The sequence below is a fragment of the Callorhinus ursinus genome, unplaced genomic scaffold, assembly GCF_003265705.2.
Source record: "Callorhinus ursinus isolate GAN/ISIS: 27379988/994484 unplaced genomic scaffold, GSC_fseal_2.0 scaffold4, whole genome shotgun sequence".
Lineage (NCBI taxonomy): Eukaryota > Metazoa > Chordata > Mammalia > Carnivora > Otariidae > Callorhinus > Callorhinus ursinus.
The window spans coordinates 38,726,801-38,753,168 of NW_027397066.1; the positions used below are offsets into that span (position 1 = coordinate 38,726,801).

General features: G+C 39.3%; 1 protein-coding gene across 1 annotated transcript in view; it reads left to right on the forward strand.

Annotated features, from left to right (window-relative positions):
* Positions 1-2,916: 2,916 nt before the first annotated feature.
* The window catches only part of GABRB1 (gamma-aminobutyric acid type A receptor subunit beta1), a 379,682-nt gene continuing 356,230 nt past the window's right edge, over positions 2,917-26,368 (forward strand). The window contains exons 1-3 of the mRNA XM_025887668.2: positions 2,917-3,054; positions 3,216-3,307; positions 3,719-3,786. Coding sequence (XP_025743453.1) covers positions 2,975-3,054; positions 3,216-3,307; positions 3,719-3,786 — 240 coding nt within the window. The 5' untranslated portion in view covers positions 2,917-2,974. The remainder of the gene's footprint in view (positions 3,055-3,215; positions 3,308-3,718; positions 3,787-26,368) is intronic.

Below are 26,368 nucleotides of genomic sequence, written 5' to 3' on the forward strand. Positions count from 1 at the left end.
AAAATTAATGAATTTGGGGATTCCAACCGCCTTTCCCAGACTAGGGTCTGGGAAAAATTTTCTCCCACAGGTCCTCATACATAAGATAGTGAGTGATACAGGGGGCTCCGTCCTCAATAGCATCCCAGTATTAGACGATATTATAAATATCTAATGACTCCTTGTAGTGTCCTTCTACATAAAAGGAGGCATAATTTGAAAGCCAAATTTAGTGAAATTGATCCAGATTGCAGCATACTAAACATTAGGATTCAAGAATTTGAAATCACTCACAGTTTTCCTCAATTCTAGGATAAAATCTTGGCTCCTTTATAGACACTAATAAATACAATCTTTGTTATTCAGAAAGAATTTGGGGGGCTTATGACCAACTGGAAAACATATATCCCAATGAAAGCTACATAAGGTGAACAAGCAGTGAACACCTCACTAAATACTTCTTTTATGAATTGAATCTGGCTAGCAAGGCTACTATTTGCAATCTCCCAAAGATGGGTCAATTGACAAATTTCATGTGGAAAGGGACTCTGTATGCTATCTTTTTCATTGTTGGGTCACCAGGTTTTAGTATAGGGGCTGTCACCTACCAAATGTTCAATAAGAGAAATTTGAGAAATAAATGAATGAACAAATGAAGGAAGTAAACTTCCGCAAATTTTGTTTTCTACAATGCAGCGTTTGAGAGTTGTGCCACATAGAGAGGTTCTATGCTTCAGCAAGGACGTGAAGCATAAGTAAGTCTTTTCTTTTACTCATTAAAAGCAGATCCATATGAATTGAAAAGAGGTAGACTTGACACACTTTTCAGAAAATTAAGAAACCTGATTAAGAGTGATCATTGTCCCCAGAAAAGAATAGCCTCGGTGTTTAAGTTTGTTATGAGGCTCAAATGAGAAAATAAAGTTAATATATGTAGAATGTCAAGATCTATACATGTGTAAATGTTTGTACAATTCTTTGGTTACCTTCCAAAAGTCTTCAGGTGCTGACCTTTCTAGCTATTTGATGTCTCCATTATACTTCTGAAAACTTGCACTGGTCTATCACCTCCTCTCCATGTTAAACACTGACTTTAGTTCCTTTTGCCTGGGGCATTGTAATAACACTTCTCCCTTTTCATTGTTTTCCCTGTCTCTGGTTTCTCCTTTTGGGGTCCATACTTCATAGCATAGAGTAGTCGGGTCCACGGATTCTGGGTTGGAATGTCCATTCCATGACTTATTAGCTGTTTGATATTGAACCAGTTACATTACCCTGATTTGTTCTCAGTATCACTATCTATAAAAAGAGAATAATAATAATAATGTCTACCACATTTTGATTATTATGAAGGCTTAAATAAGATTTTCTATATAATGTGCACGATAACCAGCAAATAGTCAGCAAGTGATAAACTCTAATTATCCTGATCATGATTATTCTACCAGAACATTGTGTCTGAATCTACCATCTGACCCTGACTATCCCTACTTAAAACTTCCAGTGATTTCTAGAAGCCTAAATTGGCATAGTAAAGGATGTAACTTTCCCTATGGTCTGGCCTCAGCTTCTCTTGGCACCCTCATCACCACCACTATCCCTACCTCTCCCCTTTTATATTCCGATCAGTTATGTCTGGGTTCAGCTATCCAAGTAGACCATAGCCTTTCAAGTCTCCAAGACTTGGCACAGGCTTTTCCCTCCTTCTGGCATACTCCGCCCTCCCCGCTCTTACAGAAATTTTTCTCCTTGTCTGGACACCATTATCTACCTTTCTTTGTAGATCAACAAGCCTCCGGTCACTATATAAACTATCTAGAGCACACTGAACTTCCTTATATTTGTGTCCATCTTCCTGATGGGGAGCCTGTGAATTTCTCTGGGTCGGGAACCCTCTTTAAGTGCTCTCTAAGTTCCAGAACGTTTAGAACATAGTAAATATTTAATATATACCATTAAACAAATGAACAAACTCCTAGCCACAGCCTCCCGCCTAACATGTGCTCAATGACATTTACTGAATTGCATTGATTGAATTTAATGTAATTTAAACAACTCTTGCTCCTACAGAACCCCAGCCTATCTGTGAACAGAGATTAGACACTCCGGGTGTTTCACGGTTCTGTTCCGGGCTACTAATGCGAGTTCATACATGGGCAATTTTAAGAAAGAGGTTTTCCTTACCAGAACCTAGAAAAAAGTGGGACTTGCGGCAGATGGCACTAGAAAAAGGGTTGCCTGCCCAGAGATGCTGCTTCATCACTTGTTTCCCTTAAATCTCGTGCCTGGAGAGACAAGAGAGGGGGAGGGAAGAAAAGTGGGGGAGCGAGTGAAAAAGTTGGCTCGCCTCTCCTCCTCCCCCTCCCACAGAGAAGGACTACACTAAGGCAGATGTCCTAGGATGCTTCCTAAGGGACCTGATTCTTGGGGTCCTCAAATACGTGCTGAATTTCCTCTGCCCCTTCCCTTCTTCTCTGGCTCTCCTTCTCCATTCACTCCCCCCCCCACACCGCGTCCCCCCATCACACGAACACTGGCACACCCGGGAGACCAGATAGCCGCCCCGCCTCCACACTCTCAGTTCTAGGACCACCGTGACTGCCAACGGAGGATGCCAATCACAGGCAGCCTTAGCCAGATCCCTGGGAGTTGAGTAAAAAAAAAAAAAGGTTGAGGACAGAGAGGAAATGGACATAGCAACCTCTAATGCCCAAAGAAATCTCAGTATGCAAATGCATACAGGATCCCGAGCAAGGAAAGAGCAGGATATCTCCGACTACTCAGAGGACGTGGAACACTACAAACAGGAACTTTAAAGGAATGAAATCTGTTGCCTGTTCCACTAGGAATATTGTTTGCAAGGCACAAGGTGTCTTTTGGTAGTGAGCACCCTCTGCGCATGCGCAGGTCCATTCGGGAATTACTGCCCTGCCGCCGACTAAGTTGCATTCCTTGAATCCTCGCAGGAAAGACAATTCTTTAATCAGAGTTAGTAATGTGGACAGTACAAAATCGAGAGAGTTTGGGGCTTCTCTCTTTCCCTGTGATGATTGCCATGGTCTGTTGTGCACACAGGTGAGCTGCAGTTGTTGAACGTCTCTTTTTTCTTGGTGTTTTTTTTACATGCTTGCTGGATCATGTAGCTTGTTATTTGGGGGTAAGGTGTGCTTGTCTATATTTATGTCTGCTCGCAGTTTGTGTTCATTTTGAATACGGTCCCTACTTCTTCCCCTCAGCGCCAATGAGCCCAGCAACATGTCATACGTGAAAGAGACAGTGGACAGATTGCTCAAAGGATATGACATTCGCTTGCGGCCGGACTTTGGAGGTAATGCTTCATCTTTTTTCAACCTGTAACCCATACATATCTAATTCTCCTTTCCTGTCAAAGATAAATGTCAAAAAAAAAAAGCATGTCATTTCCGCAAGTGTGCGCTACGCCCTACGCCCTGGACACACACACACACACACACACACACACACACACACCCCGGACCCTCAGTCGCAGGTGGATGAAACCCCAGGCAGAGCCGACCTTCCCCCCGCCCGACACACCCTCTGCATAGTCACTGCATCACGCGTGTGCCCACACCTGTTTTCCTAGGCTGTCCCTTGCAAGGGGGAGTGGGGGATGGAGGGAGCCCATTCAAAATGTAGTAAGCGCAGGGAAGCCCCCTGGCTCTCCCCATCCTGTCGTCACTCTAAGGATATGTCCATAATGTGTCCCACCTTCCCGCAGGGCCCCCTGTGGACGTAGGGATGCGGATCGATGTCGCCAGCATAGACATGGTCTCCGAAGTGAACATGGTGAGTGGCCTCCCGACGGGCCCGCGGCCGGGCTTACGCAGATGTGAAATGGACGGGTCCCCTCGCCCTCTGCGTTTCATTGGCGGTCACTTCGCCCCGGCCCCGGGAGTCCCATTCCGCGTGTTCCCCACACTAACACCTCCCCCCCCGCCGTTGCCCCTGGTTTGTATTTTCAACACACACACAGGCTACTGCAGTGTTCCAGAGGAAACGTGCTCGGCACTATTTGCGGAAGGACGGTGACTGTGGCGCGGGCGGATCGGGTGGGGCGGAGTCTGAGCGATACTTTAGCCGGGTTTCCTTTGGTGTTCCGATGCGGAGGGCACCATCTGCCGGCGGCCGGGCGGCCTGCACTAGGGTCCCCGGACCGTGGTCCGTAGCCGCCTAACCCGGAGGGGTCGCTGAACCCGAGAGCCAGCCCAGGTCCCGCCACCAGGCGCCCGAGCACACAGACACGGTTTCAGAGTGTGCCCTCCTTCTTTCCAGGCTCTAACACACCTTGTCGCGGGAGCAACAGGCTGAGACAACAGTTCATGCTGGCTAATACGAAAGTGCTCAAGTCCGCTTCTGGGGAGGCTTGTATTGTTCCCATGTGGGGGTTGATGAATTTGTCTTCTAGCAGCTTGCAAATTTAAGTTGAAATAGAATGGGTCGGAGTTATTGCTTTGCTTTACCCTAGAAACCTAAGCATGCCAGAAAAGCCTGATAATTAAAGGTACGGCGGAGGGGGTGGGGTGCGGTAGTAACATAAGGCAGCCCTTTCAAAAGGTTAACATTCTTTTATTTCCTTTTTTCCTTCTCCCTTTCTGAAGCTGTTGCACAGTAGCTGTCATCTTCTCTCTTGGCTGTTTCCAACCACTGTGGGGTAGCAGTTTTCTAGTTGTTAGAGTTTCTAACTGTTGCTTCTTGTAAGGCAGGGGGAAAAGCCTGTTGCTTTTCTAGAACCAACCACCCAGGGAACAGCTAGATCTACGTGAGCAAAATGCCATTTTTATTCCATTTGCGAAAAAAAATATTGTGGCAGCAGACATTTAGACAGCCCGAATAATTTAAAGACTAAAACCCTCTGGGATTTTGTCACTCTATAGTTGTAAAGGCTACTGAATTGTCATTGTCATTTCATTTCATTTCCTTACCAGTGTGCCGTTTTATTTTAACACGCTAAGGTTTAAGAATTCTTTCTTTTTTTCGGTTATGTCAGGAAAAAAATAAATATGTTTATAATCTATTGAATAGGATTAGAAGAAAAAGTCTATTAAATGTGTATCTTTTATAGCTGTAACTTTCCTTGCTTTAAGTGGCTTATTTAAAATAATGTCACTGATGGTTGTATTGGGAAAAGAAAAATAATTTTTTAAAAAAATGAATGCACAGTGAATATTTTCTGACTTGAGAAAGATTTTTAACAGACTGACTTATTTATAATATTCTGTTCATATACATCTCACTACCACAAAGCAACCCGAAACCCACTACTTACAAACACTGGGGAATGTAACAACATGTGCACATACACAAATAATACCTCCTCCATGTCACTGCAACTGGACAAATTAGATAATGAATTAAAAAGCAGTCTGTATCATATAGATAAATGATGATAATATTTTCCTTTTCAGTCATTTATTTTACCACCTTGTAAGTACCCACATAGATCATTTATAAAATGGGAGAAGATTCAGACAGCTCAAAAGTCAAACAGTGGTTTGCCAGTGTCCATTTTCTGGATAGGGTGCGATGCTCTTCAGAATTTTTTAAAAATGCATAATTCTGTTGACTATATTTACAAACAACTTCTGAGTTACAATGAGAAGCCGATTGAATAGGGAAGTTGCTATTAACCAAAACAACCACCATAACAACAAAAAAGCTCTGTGTAACCAGTTGTTCAACTGAATTCATACATAGCCCAGACAAAAAGGATTGAATTTAATTGCAGTACCACTGGAAAGGGCTCCTAATGATGGAATAATACAGCCTATTTACTTATTGCACCATGGATATATGCACTTGATTTTTAAAAAATATTCCCCCAACAGATAAGCCTTTGAAAAATGTATTGTACTGAAATACCAATTACCTTTCCACAGTGGTATTAGAAACATGATGGGAAAATAGAAACCACTAAACAGTGAAAAATAATAAACCTTGATTTACTTACTGTTCCTTGTTTTAATAAGAGTTACCAATGAGATCCAAGGTCTGTTTTATCTTTCTCACCTATGACAAAGCATTGAGATAAATAGATTGGAAATAAGCCCAAGAAAAATGGAAACAAAGAAAAATTTCAAGATCGAGGGCTATCAACACAACCTCAGTAGTTAGCCCTAGTTAAGAGCATTGTCTACAATATGCTTTGAATTTTAGATAATATAAATAGGGCTGAAATATCAATGGGAAATAAGACTCATTGATTTTTATATTAAGCATGTTTCAGTACCCTGATAGGCAGTAAATTTTGAGGTTATTTAAAGGGAAATTTTTACCAAAATTGAAAAAAATAAGAATGGACAAGGAATATAATAAAAAATAATTCTAAAGAAAATTCCTACTAAAATCCATTACTAAAACACTGTTCATTTTTATATTTTTATTCATTACCATTATTACCCACCTATTCCATGGCTGGGGAAAATGACATGATAATTGTATATTACATTAATGGGTTTGAGAACTAGGCTCTGTTAATTTTTGTTCTTTTCTTATGCTACCCTAAGTAAAATATAATTCCACTTTGGTTTGTAGCATATCTGTTTTAAAGACTAACATAACATCACATAACATCGAGTATTTTCTGATTCATGTTCTTCAGGATATAGAATGTTTTTCCCAAATTAAGAAAATGAAAGAGAGCTTTTATAGTCAAGAACCTATATAATCAAGAATTGTTGATTCTGAGCAGTGAATTCTGAGCAATATTCCTCTGAGGAATAATTCTGATGCAGAAAAGCTATACTTAGGAGCAAAACTTTTCTTTTCAGGAATTAATATTATTGATTAAATTAGGAAGGATTTTTCCTCTGGCATTATGGGATATAGTATGCAGGTGATAGTGATTATATACTGTTATTTTCTCAACAATTATCTTAAAAAAGCTACCGTGATTTCCATTTGTTGCTATATTAAGCCCTTCAAACCTTCCCTTGGTTCCTGCCAAGCTATATATCTACTGTCTCTCTCTCTAGACGAAAGCTGAGCAGAAGGCGACTAGGGCAAAAAGAAGACCACAGCCCCCATAAGTTGCCTGAAAGTAACCACTAACATCGGTTAATATAAACCAAGTAAAACACAGATAGTAGTAAGCAGGTCTTCTCTTTGAGCAGAAGACTGGGGGAAGCATGGTATTAACTACCTGCAAACAAGTGGTTGAATTCTTGCATTTCAGATTCCAATAACTAGTTGTGTCTTCTTATTAAGGAGGTGCCTTCTGATGATCAAGTGGGAGTCGCAAGCATAAAAACTCTCTGTTCCCGACCTAAAGAGCAATGAACGGTCCAAGGGGTCACTCCCAGAAGACTTTATATATATTGAATCCTAACCCCAGTAGCCACTCCCAGTAATAGATAACTACCATGCCTTCATTGTTTCCTTTCTTCCTTCATGCATGGGTGGATGCAGTAGTGAATGCTCTTCTACCCACTGCAATGAAAAATAAAAAGAGTTAAAAAAAAAAACCCACAAAAGCCTAACATGAGCCAATTGTGTAAATAATACCTAAAAGAAAAACAAATATAATTTACCGAACATCCACTGTGGTTAAATTCCACTGCTGTTGCTGCTGTTATTTTACTGTTTGATTCCAGAGGATTCTGGTACATACTGCAGTTATGGCTAATTACTTGGTCTTGGTGACACAAAACAGTAACCACTTTCAGAATCCCCCTGCCCATTTCTTTAAGTCAGTGTTTCTCAGTCTGTAATGTGTCCTTGAATCACTCTGAGATCTTAAAATGTTAAAATGCAAATTTTGAATCAGAGATCTGGGATGGGGTCTACATTCTGCATCTCCTGAGTGATGCCAGTTGCTGGTGTGGAGCAGCAAGGTTGTAGTACATTATTCTAAGATCTTGCATTATGAAGAAATGAACTTTTTTTCCTCTTAAATTTCTCTAAGAATGTTATTATTTCAAGGCTCCAAATTAAGTTTTAAGTTAATTTCTAGAGAAACAGGTAGCTGTGCTCAAAGGGAACATTAGTTTAGTAATTGATGATAAGCAACAGGACAAAGGCAAGAGCCTGGATGTTGAGGCTTGACTTCACTAATAAGCGGTCCTCCTGAGTCAATGCTTATGAGTCAACCAACCTGAAAAGATGGCTATGAAAATATTTCCAAGCACAGTCACTCTGACAATACTATCCTGCTGCTTTACAGAACACCAATGACTTTTCTGCTTCAGAATAGAGAACATTGCAAACTGTTTTCCCCCACTGAGGATCTTGCAATAGCTTTGTAAAATAGCCTAAACATACTCTTGTTGATGTCAGGAAATTCTCTGAGGTTATAATAAAATTCCTTTGCAAATAGAGCAAACAGGTCAGTATCATTTAAAGGCAAGAACAGATATCTGCAGTTAAATAAAGATATAAATACATTTTTTTTTCTTACATGAGTAATCAACCAGGTCTCACTTTTAGGTACTGGGTTACAATATTACACCATCTTGAGAAGCCGAGAGAGGAAAAATTTCCCTTTGCCATTCTGTTTGGAGATAACAAAAAAGATCTTTTTGTACCCTAAGCCACAACAAAGCGAGCCTACCCAGATTTTTTTTAAAGTTTGAGTTCACATTTGAAAGCCCATGTTCTTGGGATTACAAGGCCAGACTGGATATTAAAGTGTATAATACAATGAAAAGAAATAGTAACATTTATTGAATAAATCCTATGTATGAGGTATGTTTATCAAGTGTTTTATATACTAGCTCATTTAATCCTAGATTTAAGGATATCAGGTTATTATCCTGCATTATAGATGGAGAAACTAAGGTTAGATTAAATAGCATGCTCAGAAGTTACAGAGCTAATAAATGGCAGCCATAATTTGAAACCAAGCAACCTGACTCCAGGGTCTGGCTCCCATCTGCCAGGCAAGTAAAAAAATATTCCCAGTATTTAGCTTTGGGACCTTGAGTGAGTCATTTGACTCCTCTGGGCCTCAAGTTTCTCCTCTGTAAAATGAAGGTAAATGACACTATTGCTAAACTTCTTTTCAGTTCAAATATTCTATGATATAAACTCAGATCTTTAAAGATTTTGGACTCTGCCAAAATCAAGATTCTGACACTCCATCTTATCCTCCTGTTAGTGTCCATCTCATTCTATTTTATTCTCCCGTTAGATAGGTCAGTCAGCAAGCATTTATTAAATTCCTACTGAATGCAAACTATGGTGTCTTCTGGGAACAATGCAGAAATGATTGTGTGTGATCCGGGGCCTATTGAATCACCATTTTAATGGGTCATGGCATCATCATCCATTTTTTTCTAAATACATTCCCAGACAGCAATAAGATACATTGGATCAATGGTCTTCAAAATGAGAGTCGACTCATCCCTCATGTATATTACACTGAATATTGGAACCAGTACCAAACTGGAAATATTTCAATCTGATTCTGTCCACTGTATTTATACTGGGATCATTTCTTCACAACTGTCAAACTAATAAATTCTTCAACACTTAATGTGAAACAGTAGGAAACCATTACTTTCCAGGATCTGGGTATCCCAAAGGATTTACCCAACCCGTTTAAAATCTTTCCATCAGGTGGTCTGGGAGGACCTTAAAGCTAAGGTGTTCATCTCAGCTGGACATTACTTGGTATCAATTCTGTAAGTGTTTGATGCTTTTTGCTTTGGCAGGCCCCCAAAGTCCTGATAGCACCCTCAAAACATACTTGAGTGAAATCTTGTGATTACCAAGGAAGGTAAAACATTTCAAAAGAAAAACAATGATAGTGTTTCCAACTGACTTGAGTTTTAATAATGCAAATGACATTACCATACTTGAGGATAATAGGATGATAAATGGATATATGCTTATAGTGATTAAATGTTAGGACAGAGTTTCTCCACGAACTTTTTCAGAGTACTGAATCCTATTTTTTTTTTTAATACCAGGACCAGGTTTCTGTATTTTAGAATGCTTGTTTTCAGCAGATTGTACATTTCATGAAATCCCTTGACTATCCATTGAAGGAAGTTAATAGTCTGTGGCATACAACAACCTATTACTCAGCACTGAACAGAGATGTTCAAGAAAGGGTTTACAATGAATTCCTCTCAGTGGTTATGACTTAGAGAAAACGCTGACCACAAGAATGAAAGATGTGTAGGTTTTCTTTTGTGAGCCCAGTTACCTCATTTTAGAAACTTTATTAGTCCTCATTGTTTTTCTGCTAATAGTTTTTTTTCTGTTACCCCTCCATTAAGTACCTAACATATTCCCCCCTCTTTCAATCCCAGTAAAACTTGTCATCATATTGTATATTTAAGATTAAAGGGCATTTTCCCAAGAGCATTTATTCAGCTACTCTACTGGTCTTTGTCCTTGTAGAGTTTATAGTCTTTTCAAAAAAAATTATTTAAAATCTTATTTGCTGGAATGAAGATTTTTTCCCCTTTGGAAGATTTGGAAACATTTATATTTATCCTGTTTGGGGGGTATTTTGGTTCAACACATACTTACAGAACAATTCTTGTTTTTAATCATGCTTTGAAATGGGCACTAGGGAGGGAAATATGACTAAGCTTTGCTACATACCTTCAGATATTTTACAGTATACAAGACAATGTACACATAAAGTCACTTTTAACTAGCTAAAGGTGCTACGATAGAGACAGGTATGTCCAGGATTCTATGTGAGCCCGGAAGAGTGGTTTCTAAGGCATGGTGAAGGGTTAATCCTTGAGATGAATCCTAAAGAGGAATAGTAGTTTGTACCATGTATAGGCTGCAAATGAAAAGAAGAAACTCACAAGCAAAAAGAAGGGCATAAGCATTGGCAGGTGTGCCTGAAAATAACATGGAGTGTTCCAGGAACCACAGGTGATTCACTCTTATGAGAACTTAAAGAACACAGGGCAGATTGTCACGATATAAGACAATACTAAAAGCAAGGTGTAGGACAGTGTTATTGAACTCACTTGTGTAAAAAGATATATATATATAATATATATATATAATACATATATTTGTATATGCACTGACCATTTCTGGAAGAATATACAAGAAATGAATGGTTGTCCCTCGGAAGTAGAACTAGGACTAGGAGTATGACCTGAAGGGATACTTACTGTACTTCACATGCCCTTTTGAGTTGCTTGATTTATCAAAAATCTTATACATGTTTTATACTTTTGCTTTAAAAAGACACAAACACGCACAGAAAGAAATGATGCTGGAATATGTATGCTCAGGAAAGGAATACTAATCCTGAAATACAGAAAACCTGCTAAAGGTTTTAACAGGCGCTATGTTTTGCATTTCAGATAGATCATTCTGGAAGTTATGTGAAAGATGAAGCAGAGAAGGCTAAAATTGGGGCAGTATTCCTAGTTAAGAAGCTAAGAGGGTGTTTCAAAGTCCAGATGAGAGACAATAAATACCTAAAGTAGAAGAAGAGTGGCCTTAGGAATGGAAAGTAAAGAAGAAGAAAAGATAATCAAACAGAGGCAAATCAGAGGGATTTTGTAACTGGTTAGATGATGGAGGTTGGAGAGGAAATGATCCTAGGATGTCCTACAAAGTTCCATGTTGAGTGATAAGCTCATGTGGCACCACCTGCCCAGGGGTGGAACACAGGAAAAGAAGCCCCAACCATCTTGTTCATCACTGAAGTGGGTATGTTTTCAGAATTAAAAAAAAATGTCAGAGCCTGTTATTATAAGGTACTTATGAGGACATTGGGGGGAGAATATTGAAGATTGGGACTATCCTGGAAAAGACTAGTTCTTTGGTGAGTCTTCTAATTCTGTTCACATATAAAGCAAATTCTACAGGGAGAAATCCCGGAACACATAAATGTGGTGGCTGAAATGAGCCGGGTAGAGATGCGGAGAATGGGTGCTGGCCAAAGACAGAATAGAGCACAGTCAATTATAATCTCCAGCAATATTGTTCTTTCTCTGGGAGGACCTAGACCCTGATAGGATGTAGAATATACTTCTCAAATTCCCCCAGGGAAGTGATCTTTGTACTGTTTTAGTTGCCTTTACAAAACCAAATAGGTGGGAAAAAAAGATGTGTGGAGAACTCACTTACACAGCATCTGCTCTCTTCTCTACCACGTCCCTAAAATGATTCAGAGTCCTTCTGGAACATTGTGTTTCCATGTGAAGTCATGTGAAAGCACTGTGAGTTCTTGCAAAAAGTGTGTTTGGTGATGACATGAGACTGGGTATAACAGAGCACAAGTGAGGCCAGCAGCATGCCCTGAGAAATGTTTAGTTGCCAGGAAATTAAAAAGTGACTCCCAGGAGCTTTGCTGAAGAACTGAAACATCTGAATGGCTTGGTGGGGATGATTTTAAACAAGAATTCAACAGAGCTCTGTCCCTCACAAATGTTCTTCTGGAAAGAGGATAGCTATTTAAGCAAAGTTGTATTCATATATTGTATTATTTAGTGTAGAGAAAAAAAGGCAGAGACACAGCTAGAGAAATAGACTCAAATAGAAGGGGGTTCGTAGGTAGCTAATAGCAATCAGCTATTCCATCCCTCCTTCCACTTAAAAAGAGTATGGGTTAAGGTGCTTCAGGTACAACAGGAAAGTTAGAGGCTAGATGCCTTGCTCTTGTTGCTGAATGGATTAATCAGGGAAGTTGCTAGAAATGAATCCTGCTTGAATGAGAGGGTTATTTGGGATCCTTCCTGAAAGCGGGGGAATAGATTTGTTGAAAGCTCAGGTTCCCTGCCTACTCTAACCCTCTGTGACTCATGGGGAGATATTTTTTCTTTTTTTCTTTTCTTCTGATCTATTATTTTCAAGGGAATGATATACAATTCTCTAGTCAAGAGGAACAGCTTTGTGGTTTCCATAGAGACATTTCAATGACATTTAGTTGAAATCTTACCTGTGCCTAGAATATTTCTCATGTCAGAGGCCATCATTTCTCCCTCCTACCACTTGCAATCCCTCTCCCACCCAAATGCATCTAGATCTCCTTTAAAGCCCACAGGAAGTCATCTTTCTTCTATGGAGCCTTTTCTGTAGCCACAATAGAGAGAATTATGCTGGAGAAAGAGTATATAGGGCATGTAAACAAATCAGGGCTCCAAAAAGGCAAAAGACCCAATATAACATAATGATCATCTTTTAGTCCATGTGAGGTTTTTATTGACCTTGTCTTTTCTGCCTGTACTATGTAAGCTCCAGGAAGTTCAGGATTATATTCTTTATGCTCTCTATGTAGCTCCTAGTATGTTATAGGAACTTAATAACACTTATTAGGATTTTCAAATAATTTTTCTGGTCATAAAGTAGTGTTAGTAAAAATGGCATTTAAATTTATTAATTCAGAAATTAATAGTTTCTCTGTCAGGTCTACCTTATGCCTTCATCTCTAATTTTCTTTTATGTTGATCATGAATCAGGAGCCATTTCTATAGAAACAAGTTTATCACATGGCACAGTCCGTTTCACAGACACAAAATTATTTCATGACAAATATCAACATGCACGCACGCGCACACACACACACACACACACACACACGTGTATGCACCCACATAACTTTTCATCAGCTTTAAAAAATAACTGATTTTCATTTTTCAAAATGTCATCTCCATACTGGCACTGGACTATCAATATTTCTGGAAACATTTAAGAAATTGTTAAAGAATGATTTGATTGATGACTATAAAGTGAATGGCATTTAAAAAGAAGGAAAATCAAATTTAACAGGTAACATATGAAAAGGGGTTCCTCAGCCAAAGTGGAGAGGTCTTGAATTAGATAAATTAGGTTTTAAAAGATAACCAAATAACTTTATTAAATTTGACAATATAAAGTCAAAAATATGTCCAATCCAGAAATATATATATATTTAATATATGTGTTTATAATCTACCCAGCTACCTATCCAGTCATTTTTGCCATAATTGTGTCCTTGCTGCTACATAAGTTTCCTTTCAAATGTCAACTTTTGTCTGAAACTTCTAGATCCACACAATTTATCATAACCACTAAATATGTTAAATCAACTACCACATTAAATGTTGATAAAAGATTCTTTCCAATGACATCACCACGTCTCTGCCCACCCCTCAAACACACACACACACACACACACACACACACGTGCGTGCATGCTTCAGCACACCCCAAAGAAACAACTGAGAGAACAAAGTCCCAGTTCAAACTGACTGCTGAGTTGAGACGGAGAAGATTCACTGGAAAGCTTAACTGCAACGTAATTGAATATATTCAATTTATGAATTCAATATAATTGAAAACTGTTGGCTTCGTGTGATGAGAACTGATTTTTAGAAGTTTTGAAGTTAGAAATTAGAGGAGGAAGACAGGTTGAAAGATTTGGAGAGCAGAAAGTATTGACAAAACTGAAAAATCATATTCAGGCCTTGGTGGGTTATTGGTGCATCTCTCCCACGCCTATGCTAATACCAGTTTGGGAGATGCCCCTATGAGCTGTGTTGTCATGAAGTTGGAAGGGGATTTCATAACCAGGGTCTCTGCAGTTGTGAAGGTTGGATATCACAGATGACACTTGCCCTACTGTGTTCAAAATCACTGTAATAGAACGTAAGCATATCTTGATGAACTATGTTTTTGCATAGTCACCATGCAGTTTTTCCACATTTTAAAGGATTTGTACTTTTGGTTCTGCAAAATGATAGAGATAGGTGAACCCAAACTCAGACAAAGCAATTGCTATTATTCTTTTCCAATAGTGTTTGATCTCACTAAGCGGCGGTTTGTTTTTGAGTCAAAATAGGCATTCTCTTGGCATGTGGGTAGGCGGCACCAGCTTAAAATGCTATCAGTTGATCAGGATACCCTCAGTTTTAATTCTGCTGTATTGCAAATAACCCCAAGAGAAACAACAATGTTAGTTTTTACTTCCTGTACATATACCAGAGTGTGAAAAATGGTTGAGTGAGAAAACAGGTTTGCTTAAGAGACAAAAATTAGAAAAGGATACAAAGAGAGAGAGAAACAGGAGTTATTTCAGAATCAGCAGTTTCGTGACTTTGGGAGCCGATGTAAAACAGCTAGAAAAAGTGGCTGAGGTGTGCTGAGACAGCATTTGTGTTGTCCACGCTGATCCTCTGCACTCAAAATGCATTTTGCTTGATCTGACAGCAATGCCCAGTATTTTGTAACCGAGAGATAAATTCAACAAACTCACCTCCATTCTCTGGGGGTGTACCATCCACGCTGATGGGCAGGGTGATGATACCATCTTACGGTTTTCATTATAAGATGATATCTTGTAGTTTTAATAACTTTTAGACAATGAATCTTATAGTTAAAATCAGTGCCTAGTGGGCAGCATACTGGCAAATTTTTAAGTCCAGACACTCCCCATCTGGCGTATATAATTTTGGTTTTTCTCCTGAAGTACATTCCCCTTGAATGTGCTTCTGTCAAGTTATATTTGAAAAATTTTAAATCACTTTAAAATGTCAGGATGATGTTGTATCCTAATTTATACTCTCAAGCATAAATCTTATGACTTAAGCCCTTTGATGCTCAGTTCCATGTAAAATAGAAATAATAATTTCTGCTCTACCTATTTCAGAGAGCTGTGAGAATCAAGAGAGATAAATCATACAAATACATGCTATGTATATGTGATGTATAAATTGTAAATTACCATATAAATATTAAGTGCTGGTATTTTTATTATTTTACCATTATCTCCAAAGCTTGTCATGAATTCCTCCCTCTTTAATACCAGGACATCAGGAGTAACACAAATTCACAACATGCATTATCAAATGTAATAATATTTTTGTTTATATATTGGGATTTTCCTCATGCAGTTGAAATTTATAGTACTTCTAATTGTGAAACTATTCTGTGAGATCTGAGAGAAAGAAATGGAAAAAATTTGTCCACTTTCTCTTCGTTCTCACTCTAAGACTTCTCAAACTTAAAGTTTCAATCTGTGTATGATCTTCCCATGCCTCTCTAAATGTCGTAATTTGTGTTACTCCCTGGTATGTGTAAGAAGTAGGATGTATGGTTTTCCATGGGCTTAGCCTAGGGATTAGGGATCTGGAGTTGACTTCTTTAAGTATGGCCCTCCACCTAGAGGGTCTGTTACCTTGGCATTAACTCTAGGGTAATCATATAATTTATTGTCTAAACATGAACTTTTGAGAATAAAAGGGAACACTATTAGTATTACCTGGAACAGGAAGTATAAACCAGCATTCTCCTGGGAAAGCCAAGATTTGTGATCATTCTATGACACTCCAAGCCTGAATTTTTTCATCTTTAAAATGGGGATAAAGATACATTCTTCTTAGGTCATTAAAGGCAAACTGAGATAGTGTGTTGCCTGGCCTGAGAAAATATTGGTTATTTTTAAACTGATGCTTCTTCTTCTTTATTGGGCACTTACTGTGTACCAGTGCTTTATATGTCAACATCAACAATAGAATTAGGTACAGCAGATGAGATAACCTAATAAGAGTTACTACACTAAAGTTTGAGATAATCAAATAAAAACATCACATATAAGCTCACTTTTGCTTACCAAGAGCTTCATAAGAGCTAACAATTGTCAAAAGTTATTGAAAATTGTAGGATTTACTTTATCCCTTCACAGAACAGCCAAGAATCTCACTGAGAAGGTAAGTTGAGAAACGATAACTGTCTTCCCGAGGTCATAAATGACCACAAGTAGCACTGGAAAAAGGGCCCTGAAGATGAGATCACAACTGAGGACATCACAGAGAAAATGCAACCTGCGATGTTCAAGACGAGGTAATCCAGGCAGGAAGGTAATGGATATTCCAGACAGGGAAAATAGAACTAAGAAGATGCAGAGATAAGATTACCAAGAGTACTCAGAAAGAGAGAAATTCATTAGTAACATTTGAAGTTTAAGGCTTGGAAAATCATTCTTGCATCTTAATAATGAAAATTAATACTTATTGAACACTTCTACAAAACAGTTACCATTCTAAATACTTTGTAGTTATTAACCCATTTAATCCATAATGCAGCCATATGGAGTATGTATCATTATTATTTCTACTTGACGAGTAAGGAAGCTGAGACATAGAAAAATTAAGTAACTTGCCCAAGGTTATACAACTAGTAAGTGATAGAGTTGTGATTTGCACCCAGGTCTGTGATTTGCATGCCAGATCTAAAGATTTGCCTTCAGGGTCTATGTGTGGTAGTTAGGTCCCTAAATCAGCTAGATCATAAAACATTATTTCTAATGGCATTTAAACTTAGGTTTCAAAGACTAGGAAACACGATTAATAGTTAGCAAAACGTGTCCTACAATGAAATGCATTAGCAACTGACATTACTTAGCTCAGAGTTACACTGTGTAAAGATTAAGGAGTAGCTTGATTAACATCTTTAGGTTATGAAAATGTTTAATCCATTCACTTATTTAAATCACATTGGTCTATTTCATGCAAGGTGTCACTTAAAGTGCTGTGTAAGGTACTTACTGGAAATAGAGAAAATGGATTTGATGCTGCCTCAAAGAACTCAACTTGAAAAAAGAAGCAAAGTTTAGATTGGACATAAGGAAGAACATCTTGACTGTAATGAGTGAGAAGATGCTGGAAGGAGCTATGAAGAGTATCTGGGAAGTGTCCATCCTTAGAAAGCCTCAGAATAAGAAAAGATAATTATATCTGTCCCAGTTGGCTTATATGGCTCTTCTGTCTAAAGGCAAGAGGGTGACACAAGAAAGAGCATTTCTCTAAGACCCTTCCCGATTGAGAAATTTGAACTTGTAAGATTTTTACTTGATACCTACAAATAATCCATTGTGAGATCTTCAAAAATCCCCACATTTTTATTACCTTTATAGTATATATAGTTAAGAGGATTACAACCACACACTCAGAGGCAGTGACAGGGCACTTGGCTGGAATGTCATTAATTCGGTGGCTCTTTCTGGAACAACTAACTTATTGACCTTATAGTGCACACTCCTCAAACTTATATCTCAGGAAAAGTTGCCATGTCACTAACCTTCAGGGTGGTTAATGAAGAAGAGATGCAGGATATATTAAACCCTCAAATGCCAAGGGTTTCCTGTAAGAAGAGCTTCTTAAAGATAATGCCTAATAAGTGCCTTCTGCACAGGGCAGGCTGAATAAAATTATGCTGAGTTAAATTGAAATATAATGCATTCAATTCAAGTCTGTGTATACATTACATCAGTATTTAGTCCAGGAAAAAAAAAGGGCAACCGTTAATGTTAAGAACAGAAAGTTAGTACAATATAAGGAATACATACCACGTATCGGGTATCAGAATAAGTATTTGAAATCAGTTTTTACAAGAGCCACCCGAGATGGGAATATTTAATAGCCCTCTTTCACCGATAGAGAACTGGGAATAGGAAGGTTCATGGACACTTGTGATGGAGTTGTGTTTAAAGCTCAGGCCTGTTTGACTTCAGAGCCATACCTCTAACCCCCTCTTTTGGGTTCTGGGACCCAAATCCAATGTGTGTATATTGGAGCAGGGGCTGATTCCCCACACACACAACAAACAATTCTCTGGGAACTGGCTTCGTGTTCTACAGTTCGACTCAATTCCGACACTATCTACCCAGAGATACCATCAGGTTCTCCAGGTTAAGGGTTTAGTCGTATAAGACTATCCCCTGCGTCAGATTGCAGTCAAAAACCCCGGTTGTTCTCTGTACTTCTGCCTAACTGGCATTAAATCAGAGGTTTCCTTGACCTTCTCCTTGAGTTTGAGTACTTTTTGCTATGGTGGCTGAGAGAACTCAGAGAAACATTTTACTTAGTAGATGACCAGTTTATTGTAAAAGGATATAACTCAGGAGCAGCCAGATGAAAGAGATGCATAAGACAAGGTATGAGGAAAAGGTGCGGGGCTTCCATGTCCTCTCCAGGAATGACATTGTCCCAGCACCTCCAATGTGTTCATCAACCTGGAAGCTCTCCCCCAAACTCCAACCAAGGAGCTCTGTGGCAGAAAATAGGGTGGGGGTCGGGGCAAAGACCAAATATGTATTTCTTATTCTAAATCACAATATCACACCCCCTTCTCATTTTATCCAACCATCAATTCTTTCTGTTTTAGACTTTACTCGAGTCTGAATCGTGTTATTAAAGACAGATCTCTTATTTCTCTACATGAAGGGTCAGGCAGAATCCCACTCAAAAGGATCAAGTTTGCAATTTCAGGCCTCAAAGTAAACACAAGCTTGGGAGTAGTTTGTGTTCCTGTTCCAGTTCTGCGGGATTACAGATCTTTCTTGACTTAATGATGGATTTACATCCCGATAGACCCATTTGTAAGTTGAAAATGTATGTAATATCCCTAAACTACTGGACATGGTAGCTTAGCATACTGTATCTTACACGTCTCAGAACTCTCGCGTTAGCCTGCAGTTGGCCAAAATCATCTAACACAAAGCCTATTTTATAAGACAGGGTTGGGATGCCTGGGTAACTCAGTTGTTAAGTGTCTGCCTTTGGCTCAGGTCATGATCCCAGAGTCCTGGGATCAAACCCTGCATCGGGCTCCCTGCCCCAAGGGAAGCCTGCTTCTCCCTCTGCTTGTGTTCCCTCTCTCACTGTGTCTCTCTCTGTCAAATAAATAGACAAAATCTTAAAAAAAAAAAAAAGACAGAGTTGTGTATCTCATGTAATTTATTGAGTACTGTACTGACAGTGAGAAAGAGAATGATTGTCTGGGTACAGGATGGTACTCAACTTAGTGGTTGTCCCCGCTCCCTCCGGATCTCCTGACTGACTAGGAGCCAGGCTGCCATAACAGCTGCAGCCCAGCCTCGCGAGAGTACTTTCCCTCGCGGGAAAACAGCCACCTTCAAGATTCCATGTGTGGTTCCTATGGAATGCCTATGGCTTTTGCACCCTCCTAAAGTCAAAAAACTAAGTAGAGCCATCATAAGCAGGAGACTGTATTTCGCTGGACAGGGCCTTACCTCTTAATCTTCTCATGTTTGGAGACAAAAAAAATGACTCTCACCAGAGGAGAACGTTGTTTGGTGGGAGCCCAGGTTCTTGTTTCTCCCTCCACTGACATGCTTGTCATGGTCCATAAGACAGGCAATACAACGTTTTTCCTGTCAGGTTTGCTTACAAGGGTGATTTCTTTGTTTTGAGTCCAAGATGAAGACCCAGAAAATCTAAAATCTCTTATTTTTCAATTCACAAGATTTCCTGCCTGTGGAAAGAAAGAACTGCTCTCCACTCCAGGATTCTCTAATGGGGGCAGGCGTCAACAACAGAAGTGGGGAAGCATGCCAACTGTTTCTTGATGGGGAGAGTAGGGAAGTTAATTAGACAACCCATTTCTGGGTAGAGAAGACAGAAAAGGCTCAGGTATATTTAGCTCTTCTTAGTTTTCCCACTGACACCGAGAGAGAAATCAAACAGGAATATGTAAAGGTCAGATCATTTCATCACTGTCCTTTCAGAAATGGGAAATTACATTATGAAATGCAGATGGCATCTTGAGGTTAAAATAGCAAGTTATTATTACCACACAGCTTACAGGAGATATTTTTCATTTTTTCCGCCTCATGGAGGAATATACATTCAAAATACATTTATTTAAAAAAAATCAAGTACATATATTAAAAAATGTAAAAACCTCTGTTTCTTTTGGCTTAATCTAAATGATGGTAATGGAAATATAACAATCACTTAGCTTACTTCTACAGAAATAAAAACCAAAAGTATTTACTGCAGAACAGTATATTTATAAAGTAGAAGACAGTCATGGAACACAGTTTAGGGAAAAACAACTTGCTTGAAATAAACTGTTGTTTCTGTATTTCAAAAATGCAGAGTTAGGCTATTCAAGAGACCACTAAATTCTGCTGAAGCCATTACAGGCTTTCACGTTTACTGTTTTTTTGGTACTAAATAAGGCATAGTACTGCTACTCACGAACATAGATCTTGCTGTATTTGTTCATTCCTCACAGCTGAAGAATAATATATGCTCTTATGTCTCAGTGGGGAGTTTAGCAAGGACATGCTTAACTAGGTATATATTTTCACTGCAGATTGCAGTGTGCCACCTAGGTTCAGGCACACACGGATCACGTCAAGTCAGAACTTTATTACCTTTGCTTCAAGGATATTGCTAAGTTCCTCGGGTGAGAGGGTGGGTGCAGCACAAAGTAGACTTCAAAAAAAGTTATAATTTGTAATATAATTTGTAATGCATTGGGGATTTTATTGAGGTATGAAAATATGTAATTTCAGAATAACTTTCATAATTGACATCATCAGACCAGTACATTATTTTATAACTTTTAAATTCCTTTAACTTCTGATTTCATTGGGGAGTTACTAGAAAGGACACACCCGTGTGTGTGTGTGTGTGTGTGTGTGTACATATATATATATATATATATATATATATATATATATTTAAAAGATTGCAGCTAGAAGTTCCAAAGAAGGTTTTTATTTTTGGTATTTTTTGGGAAATTTCAGATACAAAGGGGAAAATAAAGGCCAGGACAAAACGTTCAGGGAAACAAAGAATTATTTCAGTAGAGTTTATAGATACCTGCCTGTCCTTTTTGTTGAACAGCTGCTTTGCAAATGGCTTGCTATAAGCAAACATTCAGCACTGGGAGAAAGACTATTTTCCCTCAAATTGTCTCCTTTACATTGAGAAACAAATTAACAACAACTGTTCATTCCCATCTCCTGACTCCTCACATTTCTCCCTCTTCCCTCTACATGAATGGAAAGAAAAACTTCAATCACAAACTCAATTTCAGTATCATTGATCATTCCTCTCTTTTCTTCCATCTTTCCTTCCCTTCTCCGCTCTTTTCCCCTGTGTTTCCTTAATTTAGTAATTAATGGAGACTCATCTGACCACCATCTGTTCTGGAAAAGCAGCATGGTGAAAAACGTATGGGTTGTTATTTGGCCCACCCTGGGTTCTGGCTCTGTCTTTGTGAGTCTCTGTTAATTTCCTTGTTCTGTGTGTTGGGGCAAGGAAAAACATGGCATTCAGAGTCACTGAGTCTGCTGCTGCTTTCCCAGGCAGGGAGGCACAGTAGGAAGATACATCTTTGGGTTGCCCCTTCTGCTTGCTGAGAAAAGCAGGAAGAAAGGAAGAGAGTATTGTGATTTCAAAGGCTCTACCAGTTAGTCTGTGGTGCTAAAGGGCAAGCCCCAGAATAACTGGCCCTTTGTGTAGGGGAAATGTTAGTGAGCTTTTGGGAATACAAAATATGTCTAGAGGTAGGAGGGGGAGAAGAACTAAAATTCTCTGAGTTATAATACAAGAGGAGTTGAGGGCAGAATAGGAAATGGAGGACCAGGGTGAAAAGGAAGGCTGGAGACAAAAAGAGCTGTGAAACTAGACAAGACGTTAAAATTCTCAGCAAATAATTCCCAGTGTCAGAGCGGCTAAAGGACTTTAAAACAGGGATTTTATTATTTGATGTTATGTTATTTTTCATTACTGTGATATAAACCACAATTGCTTCTCTAGTTTTTTCAAAAAAGTCTGTGATTTTACAAATGCTTTGTTGGAATGGTTTTGAGGAGCTGAGGTCCATTATCTGGGTCAGCTTGGAATATAGGGAAGAGAACAGCGAGGCACTTAAGACCAGAATGATAATAAGAATTCAGAGGAAACAGGAAATCAGAGCCCGAGGTGACCGTGACGTGTCTGGACATGCACAAAAATCCCAGGGAAAATATTGGAGTTTTAATAGTACATGATGAAGGGCTTGGGTTAATTGATTTCAGTCTCAGAGGATGCTAGCTAACATCTGGTTATGTATAAAATGTTATTAAAGCCACCATATAGGAAGCAGAAAACCTGGTGCCTAGTAGGTCCTGAATAAACTTGGGTCCCCCCTCATTTCGCAGAAGTGAAATGGAGGCTACCGGGCCACTGAAGGAAAGGATTATGGGAAGACTTGAATTGAGTACACAGAAAGACAACAGCATGGCCGTTAGGCACGGTCATTGTTTTCTTCCCTGATTTCCTACCAGACTTCCCATGGAGGCTGCAAACTCATGGGCGAATACAGATGTGCATATTCAGACATGGCTGAAAGTGTGGGGAGAGGACTTTTTGGCAATTCAGCCCCTGTAACACATGCACAGTTACTTAAAAGCATACGGACCTCCCGTTTAAAGGTGTTTTGCACACAGACGCAGGAGCATGAGGCTACCATAGCCGGTCTGCCTTAAGACCCATAATTTATGCTGTAGCCTTTTAAGCACTGGAGGTGGTGAAGCCAAAGAAGTCTGAACCAGGGCTTTAAATGCATCAGAGGTACGTGCCCTGTCCCTAGCCTCTTGCTGACTCTGCTGATCTTTCTGTTTATACCCCATGCTTTCTAATGTTCTGTTCATTTCTCTCATTTTTCTCCCCAAGTTTATCTTAATTATGATTCTTCCTGTCAATGTATGTATTCCTTTGTGGATTAGCTTCCAGAACATTCAGTGACTTAAATACTGTGTGATTTAAACCATCTATGGCTGGGGAAACAGATGGCAGCTGCACTGTGCTACCTTTGTCCTTGAGCGTTGAGGCTCCTGGCCGGGCATGCTCTATTTGGCAAGCTTGAGGTTAAAACAACTGTGTAGTCTGTAAGAGGACAGGCATGTTGACAGGAAGACTCATAATTGACACGAAGACTCATAATGTTAGTGCTAAGGTAGATGCAAGAAGGTAAATTAGAGAACCAGACAGAACACTTCCATACGTGAACTGAGCTGAGATGCCCAGAGAAGAAAGAGAGAAAGAGAGAGAGAGCCAGCTGAGGCTAGGGTGAACTTAGTGGGTATACTTAACCAGTGCAAATCAGAGAAGAAATTCAAATATGAGAAAAGAAAGAGGAGTAGGAAGGGACCTACTGCAGGCTGGGCTTTTCTGTTTATCAGGCTGTATTGGAGATTGCTCTCAGGAACAACCACTGTGGGGGAGGGAGAGCAGCAACCCTGGGCAAGGAGGAGGGGAAATTTTGGACTTTAATAGCACATGATGAAGTGAAATTGAATCAAGATGTAGTTGCTACAAATGCGTGACTAACCCTAAGGGGAAATCTGGCAATAGAATGACACTTCAGAATTATCTGAAACTGAGGCATGTGGCCTGGGTCTTTACACTCCCAACCCCACGCCCGACATCAGCAGCTATATGACGTGGGCTGTCCCTGGAAAGGAGATGTGAGTGACTGTGATGGGAACGTTCTCCAACCCTGGAGAGGGACTCAGCTGAGAGACATCAGCCGCCACTCCTGGGCGCTGGAGGAATGAGTGTTTCAATCCTGAAAATGCTGTGAGGCACAGGCTGGGCATCACAGCGTCTCCCTCACACCCCTAGAATCAGAACACAGCTAAAAATGCTGACCTCGAGTGAGTTTCCCTGAGAAGCTCTTTGAATTTAGTCTTCCAGTATCCACACAGATTGTTTCATGTGCCTTGGTCTTTCCTCTTACTAAACTCTAAACTCATTGAGTACCAGTACCTCACATCATGTATTTCTCCATCTTTCCATTTCTCCATATTTTGAAAAGATATAAATGATCTCTCATTTACCACTCATTTACCAAGTTTTTTCTTTCCTATCACGCATGCATATAAATGGCTCCTGACTGAGCTGGTTACAATGCTCTGTAGCAGTTACTGGCAGCTCTGTGTCTTGAAAACTCTCAAGAAAACGCAAGGGAGACAGAAGAATGTGAAAGTGAGGTGTGAAAGTGAGAATCTGGGTACTTCAGTGGAAAGAACACTTGACCAGGATCTGAAGACCAGCTTCTGTTTATTGCTGTCCTGTTGCCTATAAATGATCTTGAGAAAATCAACTGAACTCTCTGAGACTCTCTTCTTTTCTCCTGTAGTGATTAGGCACCATGTGGTCTGCTTTACCTTCATGAGTAGCAGTGGGTATTGGGCTGAAGGACTGTCATGAGGATCAACAGATAATGATTGCCTAATATGTTTGAAGTCCAAAAAGCACTTCAAGAGTAGTTTTATTATTTTTATTAGTTTATGGATGGGGTTTCTAAAGTTTTTAATTTCACAGGTTATACTGCATATAATAATAAAGAAGTCATTTAGTTTTTTTGTTAAATCAGTAAATGTAATAGAAGAAATATACTTCATTTGTAATGGTAGGACCTGAATTGTTACATTGGCTTCTAGAGTCCTCATTTTTGAAGTGAGCAGTGAGGTAAGTCAGATGATCTCTCATATATATATATATATATATATATGTATATATATATATATATATATATATGGTTTCTAAACTTCAGAAACATGCATCTTCCACCCCAACATTCCCATCCACCAGGGGAAATGAGACGTTGGTACTTCTTGTATGTGTTTAACAAAGTTATTTGTTTGAGGGAAGAAAGGTACTATAGATGCATATGTAGCATAGAATCTAGAAGAGAGATGGTTTGGAAGAATTTCAAAATACTCAGGGAAGAAAGGTTAACCTCAAATAATTTCAGACTGCCAAACTTAATTATGGGTTGGAATTAAATGTTCTCCATTAATGCAGTTATCCGTTGAGTTGAGATTAAAGGAGCTCAGTAGTGGGCTTTTTAATTACCTGTTTTGGGGTGGAAGGCACTCAAGTGGTAACCAAGCAGACACCATTTACATGGGCAAGCACTTTGTCTAAATATTGTTCAGAATGCTAATTACATTCCCCAAATGGAATGACTTATTTTTTTTTTTTTATTTTTTTGCTGATCTTAAGTTAAACAGGAGCCTGATAGCCAAGGCAGAGATGCTGGGTGGAAGGTGAGATGGTGACAGAGCAGAGCATTATTGTTAGCACCCAAACAGACACTGTTTGCCAAGTTTTAGGAGAGTTACCAACCAGAGAGCAGGAGACCCTTGAGCAAAACTGTCTTCTCACTCCCACTTTGTGTTATCTAAGCTTGGCCCTTCCCATCCTTCTGTGAGCACCTAGTGCTTTCAGATTTTTTTTTAATACCTAGTCTTCTATTGGAGAAAAAAAATGCCTGTCTTCAAGATTGGATATGACACCTATTTATGATCATATTCAATCTATTGAAAAGGCTTATTCTGTAAGGGTGCTTAGGGGCATTTGGCTCTTATAAAATACAAAGGCTTACGTTCATGAATGGGTTTTCATTAGTGAAATTTCTCGCATTGGTGAGTCCTAGGTCAAGATATTCAAATCATCAAAGAACACCTATTAAAGTATCTTCCATGTGATGGCACCAATTATGTTCCATGGATACATCTGGATTCCAATTCTTACCCTATCTATGAACCAGTCTGGGGAACAATGGTGGCATCCTTTCTATTCCACTTAATTCCTTCCCTTATTAAAAAACAGCTTAAATTGATTAAGAACAAAGCCGTGGAAGCATAGGAAGAACCTTACTCTCA